The 15152-nt window shown below is 42.1% G+C and overlaps 1 protein-coding gene across 1 annotated transcript in view; it reads right to left on the bottom strand.

Annotated features, from left to right (window-relative positions):
- The window catches only part of EXOC1L (exocyst complex component 1 like), a 49695-nt gene extending 35092 nt beyond the window's left edge, over window positions 1-14603 (bottom strand). The window contains exon 1 of the mRNA XM_075347052.1: window positions 14120-14603. Within this exon, the coding sequence (XP_075203167.1) occupies window positions 14120-14240 (121 nt within the window). The 5' untranslated portion in view covers window positions 14241-14603. The remainder of the gene's footprint in view (window positions 1-14119) is intronic.
- Window positions 14604-15152: the final 549 nt, after the last annotated feature.

Below are 15152 nucleotides of genomic sequence, written 5' to 3'. Positions count from 1 at the left end.
AAGTTAATATCTTGAGACCTTATCCATTAAATCACATAAATAAAATTGGACTTATGAATACCGAGTAACATATAACTAACTAAGAACCGCCAGCTGTAGAAGCTTAAAAATGTATTTAATGAACTGATTCAAGTACAGTCATGGCCAAACATGTTGGCACTATTGAAATTGTTCCTGAAATGAAGTATTTCTGCTAGAAAATTAGTGTCATTACACATATTTTGTTATACACAAGTCTTTTCCTTTGAGTGTATTGTTAAAAAAAGGCAATTGCACATAATTTTACATAAACCCCCCAAAATGGGCTGGACAAAATTGTTGGCACCCTCAACTTAAACTTTGGTTGCAGAACGTTTGGAATAAATAACTGTAATCAATTATTTCCTATAACCATCAGCAAGGTTCTTACACCACTCAACTAGAATTTTGGACTCTTCTTTTGCAAACTGCTCCAGGTCTTTCATATGTGAAGGCGCCCTCTCCCAATAGCAATTTTAAGATCTCTCCATGGGTGTTCAATGAGATTTAGATCTGGACTTATTGGTGGGCACTTCAGACCTCTCCAGCACTTAGCTTCCATCCATTTCTGGGGGCTTCGTGAAGTATGTTTAGAGCCATTCTCCTGATGGAAGACCCATGACCTAGGACACAAACCCAGCTTTTAGACACTGGGCACTACATAACCACCCAAAATCCTTTGCTAATCTTCAGATTTCATTATGCCTTGCACACAGTCATGACACCCAATGCCAAAGAAGCAAGCAACCCAAAAACATATTTGAATTTCCACCATATTTGACTGTAGGTACTGTGTTCTTTTCTTTGTAGGTATCATTCCGGTAAACAGTAGAATGATGTGTTTTACCTACAAGCTCTATCTTCATCTCATCTGTACACTACAAGCTTTTCGAGAAAGGTTTTGGCTTACTCACATACAATTTGGCAAACCACAGTCTAGCTTTTTTATGTGTCTGTCACTACCACCCTACTATTCGTTGGTAGTCCTCCAGGGCTACAGTGATTTAAATAGTTAGATATCCCAACTCTCCCAGTCTTCATATACAGATAGCACGTGTCTGGTGAAAAATCCTTTAACCCTACGCGTTTCCTCCCACTTGTAGTTTGGGGTTCATCAGGGGATCAGCACAGAGTGATAAGGTATCCACCTGCTGCACTCAGGTTAACTAACCAGCTGGGACACAGTAAACGGACATACGGAATCCCTTGGGTGGCTATTTGGACAACTGGCAAGCGATTCATCTCCCGGCTGTCATTACCTGATCCCCTGATGAACCCCAAACTACAAGTGGGGGGAAACGCGTAGGGTTAAAGGATTTTGCACCAGACACGTGCTATCTGTATATGAAGACTGGGAGAGTTGGGATATCTAACCATTTAAATCACTGAAGCCTTGGAGGACTACCAACGAATAGTAGGGTGGTTTCTTTCCACTAATCATTATTGTATATTGACCATCTGTATGTGACTGATATCAGATCATCTATATCTGCTTTAAATTCATATTTTATCAGACAGATCTTTGAGTCTGATATGTATCTATCTGGGCTGTATTCTTACATGCTGGGAACCCTGTTATGTATACTGGAGTTGTGTTCCTAGATTCTCTTTGTACTTGATTGGAGCTATATGTGAAAACTATAACAGTGATACGGTTTTTCCCAAACCCTATCTTTAAGTTACGTGTGTCTGGTATTTATGTGCTTGATCTATTTGCACCTTGCACTTTTTTGATAACTGGTGGTGGAATATTTTGAGGTAGTTAGGAACAGAGAGGGTGAGCCGACGTGGAATGGGGGCACCACTAAACTAGGGTGCTTAAAGCCCCATTGCTAGGCAGGACCGAGAGGAGGGATAGACAGCACCCCTGGTATCCAACTTAAAATATCCTTCAGTATATTCACCTCAGGCGCCTACACTATCTTCCTATACCTCTTCACCAAGTGTGTATCCTCCACACTAGACACACACTGTGTTTCTGTTTGGTTGAATGTCCTTTGTGAATTTTTAGATGGACTTGTAACCTTGAGATTGTTGCTATTTTTCAAGAATGTTAGTTCTTAAATCATCTGTCATTTCTCTTCTCTTTCTGTTCTTTATACTTTGTGTAGCACACACACACACACACACACACACACACACACACACACACACACACAAAATCCAAAGATTGACTCAACTTCTCCCCTTTATATCTGCTTTCAGATTTGATTTTCATATTGCCCATATCTGTTACTTGACACAGGTGAGTTTGAACAAACATCACATACTTGAAACAAAGTTGTTTGCCTACAATTTTGGAAAGGTGACAACAATTTTGTTTGGTCCATTTATGGGATTTTGTGTGAAATTATTTGCTTTTCAAATTTGCCTTATTTTCTGTCTTTTTTTGTGTTGTTCCAATGCACACAAAAGAAATAAACATGTGTATGATGAAACGTGTAATTGTAATAAATTTATGGAAAAAATACTTCATTTTTTAAAATAATTTTAAGGATGCGAACACTATGACTGTACATATCTAACACAATGTATAATGGACACTGTCATCAACAAACTTTGCTTCAATTGATAATAAGAATTTTTGCAATCCATATCAGAGAAATCTGCTTCCCCATGGCTACTGAGCTCACCATCCTCTCTGAAAAACTGCTCAAATTGATATTGGTCAAAGAAAGATGGACTGCAAGCACACTAAGGTGTTAGATTACTGTGTCCATTATACTCTTTGGAGACCAGAGGTGGGAGGAGTAAGAGTGATCAGGCAGAGAGACAAGCAGATCATGCTGCAACTTTCATCAAAATATTTCATTGCAGTGCTGGATTCACAGACACACCGCTCAGTTCTGCTGCACAATGCTCTCCAAGCTGCTGCTGTTGCTCCATCTTTCTTTGTGTTAGAAAGAATGTAGGGTAGGAATCCATCGCTCTGTGGGCTGTCTGTACCATATATCATAGCAGCTAATTCCCACCCACTAGGTCAGCGACAACTTAAAATTAGACATAGTCTGCAGAGGATACATCTTGTGAAACTTACAGGATGAAAGTCATGTGATGGCAGAATATTGTTTGTCCTGATATAAATACACAGAGGATAGCTTATTTTGAGCACTGAATATTTAAACACCTAGACGATCCCGACAGAACCAAACTGCACAAAATAAGACTGTACCGCCCCGCTCTCGGCAGCCGAGCTGCTCGGATCCGGTCCTTCTGTGGGTAGCTCGAGGGTCTCTGGACCCGGGGGCTCATGGTCACTTCAAATGAAATGGGGAGTGATGGGATGGTGGGTGTAGGACGTATATGTACAGGCTGAGCCGTACGGAGTTCGTGACGCCACCCACGGTATGTGGTGATATTGGACACCACCGCTGCAGTTACTGGGCACCCGGGGGAGATGTTGTGCAGCAAGTTGTTAACCCCTCTGTGGGTAGGGATGGTGGCCCCGGGACCCATTGGGGACTGGTGGTGCAGGGAGATGGGCGATCGCAGGGTGCTGATGTACTCACTATTAGAAACACACACGAGTCTCTGGTAAACCAAGGTGATGGTGGCCGGTGTCCGCAGCCGGCTGCGTTCGGGTTCCCCCACCCAGTTGGTGGTCTCTGTCTTTCTCCTGTACCTGTTTTGGAATGGTGGACTATCTGCACTTGCAACTTCAGGAGTCCGCTCCCGGCTGGATGTGGCCTAAGGAGCCCTTGCCCGCAGACGCTGGCCCGTGGGATCTCTGAGCCTTGGCGGTGGCCTTTTATCCCCCTCGGTGGGCTGTTGCCTTCAGTCGGGACTTTGGGTGAGACAGGACCTCTAGTCCTGGCCGCAGTCAGTTAATTAACTAGTTCCAGTTGCTTCTGGACCTAGCTTTAGGGTCTGAGTACCCCCCTGTGTGCTCCGGTTTTTGAGTCAGTTCCCCGGGTCGGTACCGGCGGGCCACTACCCTATCCCAGTCCACCTTGGTTCCACCGAGCCGTCTTCCTGACTCCTGCAGACGGAGACCGCCGTCTGCCTCCTAGCCAAAGGCACCAGGGCTCCTGCCCTGGTACCTGTCAGTTTTCCTTCAGACCTGACACACAGGCCTGACCTTCACTCTCACTGAACTCTGAAACTGAACTGACTGAACTGAACTGACTTTTCCCCACCCCGGGCTGTCTAAAACTCCTAGGTGGGCGTTTTCCAACCGCCTGGTTCCGACCCTAGTGTGTCTATCAAGCCCTTTGGAGGTGACTAGTTTTTTAAGGTTGGCTGTGTGTTACCTGTGAGGGAAGGGTGTAATGCAGGGCCCTATTTGTGACTACCTGGCCAGGCCAGGGCATCACAAGTCAAAGCAATGATCTTTATTATATTTAACAATAAGAAAATTACAGACTTTTTTAAAAGCACATGCAAGGACAAGTCTGCTTAAAAATTAGTGGGAGGTATCGGAACATGGTCCATAATTGAAGAAATGTATGATATAATGAGGCATGTGGGTAATGCCAGATCAGGAAAATATACACACATATATAGCAGACACATGCCCATCTCTGTAAAAAAAAAATAAAAAATCAATATATACCAACTACTAAAAACAAAAAGGAAAAATGTCATAATTTAGACATGAATCAGACCTTCATAGATTTAGAACCTCATGGGTTTTCTTTATTGTTATTAGTAGTTATTTCATTTTGTTGTGTATTTTTGTGTATCCAACTCATTGTAGGTGTTCATAATAATATATTATTCTGAAGTCACCGAAAAAAATCAAGTATACTTTAAATTATTCTAAACTAACAAATTTACCTACGAAATCCCCATTCTGAACTCTTATTGCTGGATTGTTGTTTTCTTTGGCTCCTCATTAGTCTCTTTATTCCCTAAAATTGAGGGGGTACTACTTCCAGATCAGGTCTTTCTTGACCGGACCAGGCCGGGAGGCACTTTATGCTGCCCCCCCTCCTCGTTCGAAAAGCTCTTTCTTTTGGAAGAGGCTCTGGGACATACCCTGTCCCTTATCTATAACCTTTTGATCCAGAAGTGGAATGTGGACAAGCTCAAATGTGTGGGGGGATGAAGTAGAGACTTGGGCGTGACTATCCGGGTTGAGGAATGGAGGACCGCTTTTCTCTTCACCCACAAATTTTCTAGGGCTTGTTCAGTCCAGGAAAAGGGTTATAAAATTCTCACCCGCTGGTACCGCTGCCCTCATGCCCTGCACTCAATCTTCCCTTCAGTGTCAGACAGATGTTGGCGGTGTAATCACGAGAGGGAGGATATGTTGCATATATGGTGGAGCTGTAGCCTCATTAAGCCTTTTTGGAGTGGGGTCTTCTCGGCATACAATAGCATTAGCGGGGAGGCCCTCTTTGGTTCTCCACAAATCGCCCTCTTATCTATCCTACTGGGGTCTGTTAAATCTCAAAAAATGGGACTATTGCGGTTTTGCCTAGCGGCTTCCCAAGCTGTGATCCCAGATACTGGAGGTCCTCCCGTGCCCCCGCCTTGGATGAGTGGCTTGGGGAGATGGCCTCCCTTTACAGAATGGAGAGTCTCACTGCTGAAATTCAGGACGCTACTGAAAAATGTAATAAGATCTGGAGTCCCTGGTTTATTTTTTGGATTCTCCGGACTTCGGGTCTATCTTTGGGGCGAGTTGAGACTCTACCTAGATTTTTCCTGCTAGTTATTGCCAGCCCTTCCTTGCCCTTCCCATGATCCTTTTCCTCATCATTCACTTTGTCTACCTCCCTCTTTCTTTCTCTCTTTATTTCTTTCCTTTGCCTGACCATTATGTGCCTATATGGTATGAATGGTAAATATTTGCTGTTTATGTTATAGTTTATGGATTGTATACTTTTAGAATGGTTCAAGCCAAATTGATATAAATGCTCTTAAATGTTCTTTATGGTAACAAACTGTATCTGGCTACAACCATTGAAAGCCTTTCATGTTTCATTGCATTTTTGTTTTTTTTGGTTTTGTCTCTATTTGTGGGTTTGCCTTGGTCTGCAGCCCTGCTTATTGTAACCCACCTTAATTTTTCAATAAAAAAGAGATTAAACATAAAATTGAGGGGGTACAATGGATCAGGTAGAAATCCAGCCTGCTATATGCTTTTTTTCCCTACAAACTTGTGAAAGAACTAACTTTTCTGATCTTCATGTCGGAGGCTGAGTTCACACTTCAGTATTTTGCATCATTGTTTCATCAGTATTAGTTGCTAAAGCCAGGAGTGTCTCCAAAACACAGAACAGGTGTCAGTTTTTCAATTACATTTCTTCTCTGTAAGTTCCCCTCCTGATTTTGTCATCCAAATACTGATGTGAAAATACTGATATGTGAAAGAGACTTTAGGCTGAGTTCACATGTCCAATCATCATCCGTTAGAACGGATCTGTTGGTGAAAAAGTTCTGCAACACAACTTATGTAAAATGGATCCCAAGTCTGCTGCTGCTACAAGCTGCCTCGTTGGCCACAACCACGATACCCTCTGCTGTGAAGTATCCAGCTGCTGCCGCATTCATCTATACCAATTGAAACCTCGACACCTGCTACCTCTGTTACTCATCACCGGAGACTGTCACTCCTGTACCCCTGGGGGTAGCCATTACAGCACAAGTCTTCTTGAGTGGCACCTGGACTAACACCTTCAGCGTAACACCCTCACCATTGGAGGCTCTGATGAAAGACAGGTGTTGTTCCTCAGTCAAGCCCATCTTGGTTTTCTGTGTTCTGTGGCCCAGTGGGTCCCCTGCTTGCCCTGCGAGCATAGCAACAATTTTTTTATTTTGGAGCAAAAGACTGGGTAGCCTGAGATCTGTAGAGCATAGATCAATTCCACCTTGGACAAAAACAGCTTCTCCATAAACATTTTCTGCAAATCCTATTATTTGTCATCATCTTTTCCTTTATATTTGCACTGTATGGTGATGCTATTACTGTCTGTAACACAAATTCTTACAAGCTTGCACCTTCTGTTACTCTGAAGACTTAAAGGGGTTGTCCCCTTACAGAAAGCTTTTCCTGTTATGTACATGTAGCGCCCCTGAAGCCATCAGGGTGCTACAAGGTTCTGCATCCCCACAAGGATGCAGGGCCTAGCTCCTAGGCCCCTGGGAGACCAGTGCCGGTAACACCAAAAACCCAGGTGTTATGATTCAGGGATCGGGGAGGATCACACGGCAGCCGGCCAATAGAAGCGGAATCCCCAAAAGGTAACAGAGTGGCTGAAAACTAAATGGACTGCAGACCTAATCCTGACATACAACTAACAGTATCCGTGGGGCGTGCCTATGATAACCTAGATGCCTCGACAAAGCCGGAGAACTAAATAATCTCACAGATAGAAATATAAGAAAGCTAATCTGCCTCAGAGTAGTCCCCAAAGATAGATAGCTAGCCCCCCACATGTAAAAGCTACGGTGATATAGAAAAACACAATACAAAGCCAGAAAGGACAGATTTCAGCAAAGGTGAGGCCCAAACTATCTTTATAGAAAAGAGCAACCCTCTGCAGCCGTAAAAACCCTAATAAATACCAGCACTACTGATATGGAAAAATCCTGAGGTTACTAAACCTCTCCCCCACTGTACCAGCACTCAGATGTTATTGGGATCCAAAAAAACACTAATACAGGTGAGGGACTGAATAAAACGAAGCATGACAAAACACAAATCTTGCAGAATCATGGAGCTAAGTATACAGACACTCCCAGCAGGGAATGATCCCATTCCACCACAAACTCCACACAGACAAATTAGGAATCATGCATAGTATCAAAGTAGAACAACAACAAAAGGTTGTAAACAAACAGAAGAGGTACAAGACCACTTATCTGAGGGAAGTTCTGGAAGTGAGCAGAGCTGGTTGCAGAATGTCCTAAACACACAGGAGCAATTGACCACCGGCAAGTAACAAGAGAAAGCTACTAAGTTAAATAGCCCAATCAGACCCTGATTGCAAGTCCTCTGCAGTTGTGTCGCTTCCATTACATACATCAACTGCACTGCCAGCACTGACCACAAGAGGGAGCTCCGAACTGGAAAACGTATTCACAACACCCAGATAATCCCAGTTTTTCCTCAACAATCATCCATACAATGGTACTTAGCTAGGGTCAGACCAATGGATGGCCACCTAGAGGTGGAGGCAAACCAGTCCACTAGTTGACCAGGTGGGAGGGGAAGACTGTGGAGAGTAGTCAGAGTGAGTTGACAAGAGTGGAGGTGTGAAGCTGGAAGGGAAGCAACGTCCTAACTCGGGTTAATAGTAACCTGGTACCTAGGAGAGTAGTTGCCGGTGGAGTACTCCCGGAACTACGCACCGACGGGGTACAGGACCATAGGACAGGAAAGAGCTTCAAGCCGACCTGTAAACACCTGCACAGCAAGAGGACCATCAAGGACCTTGCTGACCCTAAAGAATTCGAAGCCTCAGTATCAAAGGGAGAAACGGTGACAGGACCAGAGACTCCAACCCCACAGGGTTCACGCTACCGTCAGGCGGACAGAAGTGGACAAACCACGGGAAGGGGACCCCCAGTTGCTCTACGCCACGGGGGACCCCTTTACCAGAAACAGGTGCAGGGGAAGAAGGTACCAGAGTACTAAACTGGCCCTGGGACGAAGGGGACCTCAAGGTGAAACCAGCCGGCCTTGGGTAACCTGTTACCACCTACCAGCCGTGAGTTAGAAAAACTGTTGCACTATACCTCTGCGTGGACTACCTTCTTCCGACGCCTGTCACAGTGCCCATCCATCCTCTATGGCCCGGCCCTGTTTGCAGAGGGCCCACCATTCAGGCTGCAATTACCACCAACCCCAGTAGTGACATTCTGCAGCGGCGGCTCCATATATATATATAGATGCAACAGCGCAAGTGGCGTCACGTATGAACACTAACATAAATCCCCTGTAAATACACCCCATTACAAAAACGTCCAGGGCACGGAACCGGACGTCCACCACCGTGACATTCCCAGCAGAGACTCTGCCCGGGACCGAGTACCCCATATCCCTGGGCGTGACATACTGTTAATTGTAAAAAAACAAACTATACTTTCTGTACTTTACTCACCCTCCCAGGTCCAGCAGTGTCCTCACCGCTGCGCCGGATTGCATTACTTGGGTGCAGTTGTGACATCACTTCGACATTGCTGCAGCCAATCACCAAGCACAGAGCTTCATACCATCTACACAGGCGGATCTGCTGAGCTCAGTGATTGGCTGCAGCATTATCACAACTGCAGCCAAGTAATGGAGACAGTGGCGGAGACACTGCGCTGGATAAATATAGCATTGTTGTTTTGTTTTTTTTACATTAAACTGTACAGATGAGGAAATGTTTTCTGAAAGGAGAGTACAGTTAACAGTTAAAATATTGACTTTTAGGATAGTTACCTCTGTTGGGTGGCACTTTGTGAGATAGTTTTTTTTTGTTCTTCTAGAGAAATCATTTAAACACTTTTTCCTATGGTCATTTCCAATAAGACTTCATACTCTAAAGCCTGCTTTACACGTTGCAATTTCGCATACGATTTCGTATGCGATTTGCAACGCCCCCATCGTATGTGTGGAATGTTCAATTTGTTGAACGTGCCGCACATACGAGTAACCCCCGTCACACGTACTTACCCGTCCATACGACCTCGCTGTGGGCGGCGAACGTCCACTTCCTGGAGTGGGAGGGACGTTCGGAGTCACAGCGACGTCACACGGCAGCCAGCCAATAGAAGCGGAGGGGCGGAGCTGAGTGGGACGTAAACATCCCGCCCACCTCCTTCCTTCCGCATTGTGGGCCGGGAGCCGCAGGAGGCAGGTGAGATCTGTTCATCGTTCCCGGGGTGTCACACACTGCGATGTGCGCTACCCCGGGTACGATGAACAATCTAATGTGCAATTCTAGAGAAAGGTACGATGTGTATGCGATGAACGTTTTAACGTTCAATCGCAATCGCACGTACCTGTCACACACTGCAATGTACCTTACAATGCCGGATGTGCGTCACTTACGACGTGACCCCGCCGACACATTGTAAGATACATTGCAGCATGTAAAGCGGGCTTTAGGCTATGTGCGCACTTTGCGTCGAGGTAGTTGCAGTCCAAAAAGCATCCTCTGGCAGAAAGGACAATGCTTTTCGCTTTAAAAATGCATGTAAAACGCAAAGAAAGTAGCCTTGCGGTTTTCATGAGTTTTTAGTGCTTTTCTGGTGCTTTTAGAAACGCTGCAGTTTTGTATTAAATTGAATGGATGGGAAACGCAGCCAAAATGGCAAAAATAATTGACATGTTGCTTCTTTAAACGCTGAGCTTTTGCTAAAATTTATGCAAATTAAACGCAGTGTTTTGAACAGCAAAGTGCGCACAAGAAAGCTCAATGTCCCATTGACTTTGCTTGAAAAGCATAACGGAAGCATTTTGGCATGAAAACGCTGCAGTTGAAAAAGCAGTGGAAAAGCAGGTAAAAAAGCAAAGTGCGCACATAGCCTAAAAGTTCATCGCTCATTTCTTGGTGAGAGACAGACCTTCCCATAAATATCTTTGTTAGAATATAGAATAGAATATACGTTGAACATAACATACACCTCTGCAGAACCAAGTGGCCATTCGTATTGTTATGCTGTTAGTTTCCAAAGACTAATCAGAGACATTGAGTAATGTCTTAAAGCACTACCCTTTTTTCAGCGCTGGAGTGGTGCTTTAAATGGAAGGCCCCAGCTCTAGACTTATACTCCCCTTTTGTAATCTTCATCATTTTTTGGTGCCATGTTGTGCCCATACCTTCTAACTGGCCAAAAGTCAGAAGTTACATCACAAGAGCTCAATACAAGTCTATGAGAGCCAGAACAAGACTCTCATAGACTTATATTGAATTCTGACATCCGATGTACTGCAGGAAACACTGATGCTGCCGGCAGGTTACAAATAGCCAGAGACTGATGAGAGCAACGCTAGAAGCAGATGAAGGCGGTGACAGGTGAGTATAGGACAGGAGACGGGACCCTTTAATATTTAAAGCACCACTCCAGCAGTGAAATAAAAAAAAAAACAACAAAACATTGGAGTGTTGCCTTAATAGTTGTTTATATGCTTTACTGATTATCCCATGTCCATTACTTACTGAAAACATCTAGTAAACATGTGTTACTGAATTTGTCCATTCTGTTCTTTGATCTATTAAACAGGGCAGTCAGAGATTTCCAATATTTTTGAGTAAAAAAAAAATAACACCAATTAGATCATTTAGGCAATGTTTATTCAGGATCTATTTAAAATATATTGTATTGTGTTCACCTCACTATCCTCCTGTGTTGGCATTTTGCACCATCTGGCCCTGTAGTAACTGCAATTTACACCACTGTTCGATCCCTCTGTGTACTCGGGTAGTCAGGCAGTCTGCGAGCACGATTAGTGGGCCAACATCTGATCTCTGGTGAAATTGTCTGGACAATCAGAGTGCAGACAGATCTGTTTGCTCTCAGGTGTACGTCTCTATTCTAGGTATTATTCCGGATACCTGCTTCTGTTCTATAATAGTAAGGGCTCCTACTTGGTTCTGACCCAGCTTATTACCCTGCATCTGAATTCTCTCCAATCTGTCAGTATAATAGCTTTTGATCCTGGGACTGTTTTTTTACTACCCTCATACCTGCCATTCTGGGACTTGTTCTAACACTTGCATTTATGGATGCACCAATAATAAGACTTGAGGAGAAGATAGATGAAGTCCACCGAATGACCTAAGTAACTATGACCTAGAACAAGGAACAAGCCAAAACGCGTAGTCTTTACAGACCGCTATTCTTTTTTTGTCAGTCTTACATTCCATGTGTTTTTTTTACTAGCCATAAATTGGAAATAAAAGTTTTCTATATTTTTTAATGGAATCTTCATCTGTTCGCTGGACTTCAACTTTTTCCTCCTCAATCCTGTTGTGCTGTGAGCTCTCACCTTTGTCCGCAGCAAAGCTTCCAGGCTGGAGTGGTTATACATGGGAGATATCTATAAGTGGTAAGCTGGCTTTCTTTGGATTTCTTGAATAATAAGACTTGGTGCATTCTCAGTTCGGTTTTCCACCCGGCCAATTCAACACACAAGGATTTGAGGCACCAGAGTTTGCAGAGTCTCAGGATCTGGTGTCTTGGATCCTTGGACAGTTCTTGTTATAACATTGTTTAGATGTTCACCTTGGCTTATTCTTGAATCGCTTCCCGCCAGGTTCTCTGCTGTCAAAAATAGTACATGGTTCTCTCCGGCAGTCCCTTTGGCAGTCCCATAGAGGATGAATAGAATTGAGGTGCACATGTCTAACCTCCACTCTATTTAGAGCCCCATTCTTGGCATTGGGTGTGATCCCAGAAGTTGGAACCCCAGCAATTGGGAAGGTATCCGCTATCCCACATACAGGGGATAAACTTTCTAACTTGGCACAAAGTCTTTAAACATACAATGCCAATATTTGCTCTGGATGTACGTTAGCCTAAATGAGAAGGTCATACACATAACCTTACTTGCAACCCTCAGCATGAAATATATATATATATATATATATATATATATATAAAATGCATATACAAGCAGGTGTTTCGGAATTTACATTAAGGATAATTTTTTCCATGCTTATTAAATATTAACATAAAATGCTTTACATGTAATTAGTGCTCAGATCTGGCACAGGCTCAGTACTTGGAGTGGGAATCTAAATTGACAAAGGCATTAGCATGTCATTTTTATTGTTGAAGAGCCACTTAACTTGTAAATTTGTACTGTAAGAGTGAAATTGGTCAAAGAATTTTAAAACCTATAGAGAATAAAGTTTCCGTATTTTCTTTTTAATGGCTTGATCTCTTGATACTTTGTAAGCTGGATGTTGCACAAGATATTAACCCTTTTCTTGATTTATATATTAATAATTTCATAACATGTCAACAAGCTACTGTTATATGTTTTACTTATATACCACTAAAAAAGTACCTAATAAAAACAGTTTTTTACTTTTTTTTGTATCACTGTACTCAAAAAGATACAGCAACTCTGGTCTTTTAGACATAAGCTACAGTTTTGCACAGAAAGGAATGAGGCATGAGTGAAATACTCCAACAATATCATTCCTATGCTTTCTCGAAAGAGAATAAAGCAAGTGGAAAATTAGGAATTTGACTCTTTACCCCTGTGGTTTTTCCAGATCTTCTTTAATAAGTAATGGAACCAATGTTATGAAGAAGAAAATAGGAAGTCACTTTTGGCTCATCTTGAGCCTAAATATTATCTGTACCTCTCAAATATCACAACTTCCTTCATACTTCTAGAGCTAGTTTCCCACCACGGATTCATGTACTAAGTATGCCTATCATACAGCCTTACACTTGCATTGTTAAAAAAGAAAACCACTACTGTTCAACAGTCCCCGATTGCCCTACTGACAAAAATGGATCATGACACCAGCATGTCAAGTGGAGACAAAGACACTTTTAACCCAACTCAAACCAATGTTTGAAAAAATGAGGGAATCGTGATGTAAGAATAGCTTTAGATCCCTAAAACTAATCTAAAAGGCTTCATTAATGGTTTGGTTGAAACTGCAAACTGCAACCTTGGAATGATGCCATGTTTATGAGTAAGCCTTTTATTGTAAGCCTTTTCCGTAGGTGTTAAATCACGTTTGCAGTCACATTTTTCCCCAGCTGTCTTTATTTTAAATATCTGTATCTTGATATAATGTTCATATTGTAGCGAGCAACAAATATTAATTTAAAATATATAAAACATATAAATTATTTAAGCCAAAATAAAAAAAAATATATTCTTGGACTAATGTTGAATTAATCAACTACCGTAATCAGAATTCCATATATATTAGAACTGAAAATAATGATGTATTGTTTTACCAGGAAACATATCTATAATGGTAGATTCAGATGAGAACAGTAAATCCTAAAAAGAATCATATAAAATATATTGACTTCTATTTCAGCTCTCTAAAATATAAAAAATTATATAGGTAAATTATTACCTAATTAATTTTATTATTGTTGGTTTTCTATAAGATCCTGAAGCAAAATGATAACATCTAATAGATTAAAATAAATAAGTGATAGCGAAGCATTGACATACATTATATATTACCTGAAGCACATAGATAAAACCTCTCCTTGGTTTTGGACTTTGTTTCGATGAACTCATACAAAGTGTGCCCTTTAGGTCTGAAAAGTTTTTTCACCATATCTTCCTTTAGGAGTGATGACATATCCAGTCGTTAAAAATCATCCACATTCAGAAGAGCTATCTTGGTATCCTTGTCCTCCTCTTAGGACTTTACGTACCATAGAGCTTCAACACTTTCTTAGCTTCCTTGTGTTCTAAGAGTCCAATTTCATGGAAGTCTTTACAGCAAATATCCTCTATGTTGACCTTCCGGCTGCTCTTGTGCACACGGAGGTTGCACGTGAATTCATGTTTTGACGTATATAGAGACGCAACTTTAACGTTCTTGTCATTTGTAGAGATTTTTAAACTCCAAAAGGAGAGAATAGAAAAGCTGTTTAGATTCCATTAAAATAATCAGTTAACAGCTGTCTTGATGTATTGATTCAGCTCCACTTCCATTAAGACTATTATTACAAGTAGCAAATGAAGGCAGGGCCGTTCTTTTATACTGCTGAACACTTAACGCTTCCCACAAGTCTATGCCCATGACGTTGCTTTAGAAAAAGGAGCCAGACAATTCCCAGTCCAAAACCGCTTTTTAAAACCATGCAGTATCCCTTGCATTATCGCTAAGAGCACTACTTCATGAAAAGAGCTATATTCATTGGTATTCGGTGCTGCCCTTCACAGGGGCCAGGAGTTATTTATTAAAAGACACTCTCTTTGTATCTGAAATCAATTTTCATTAGCAGTGAACGAATCAATGCAGTATTTCTCTATATACTTTAAATTCATGACTTCCCCCAAATAATCCCCCTATTCAACTCTTATTTATGGTCTTCTTTTCTTGTGGGCATTTCATACTATTATCTGGCACTGGATCTGCAGAGCAACAATGTAAAGTCTTCCACCACGAATTGTAATAAGTACCTAGTATTTTAATTAATTTCCTATAAAGGTTAAATGTCCAATATTTTATATCTAATAAGATAAAAACTGTTGATAAGCGAGC

The sequence above is a fragment of the Anomaloglossus baeobatrachus genome, chromosome 1 (genome assembly GCF_048569485.1).
Source record: "Anomaloglossus baeobatrachus isolate aAnoBae1 chromosome 1, aAnoBae1.hap1, whole genome shotgun sequence".
Classification (NCBI taxonomy): Eukaryota; Metazoa; Chordata; class Amphibia; order Anura; family Aromobatidae; genus Anomaloglossus; species Anomaloglossus baeobatrachus.
This window is presented reverse-complemented; position numbering and strand designations above follow the sequence as displayed.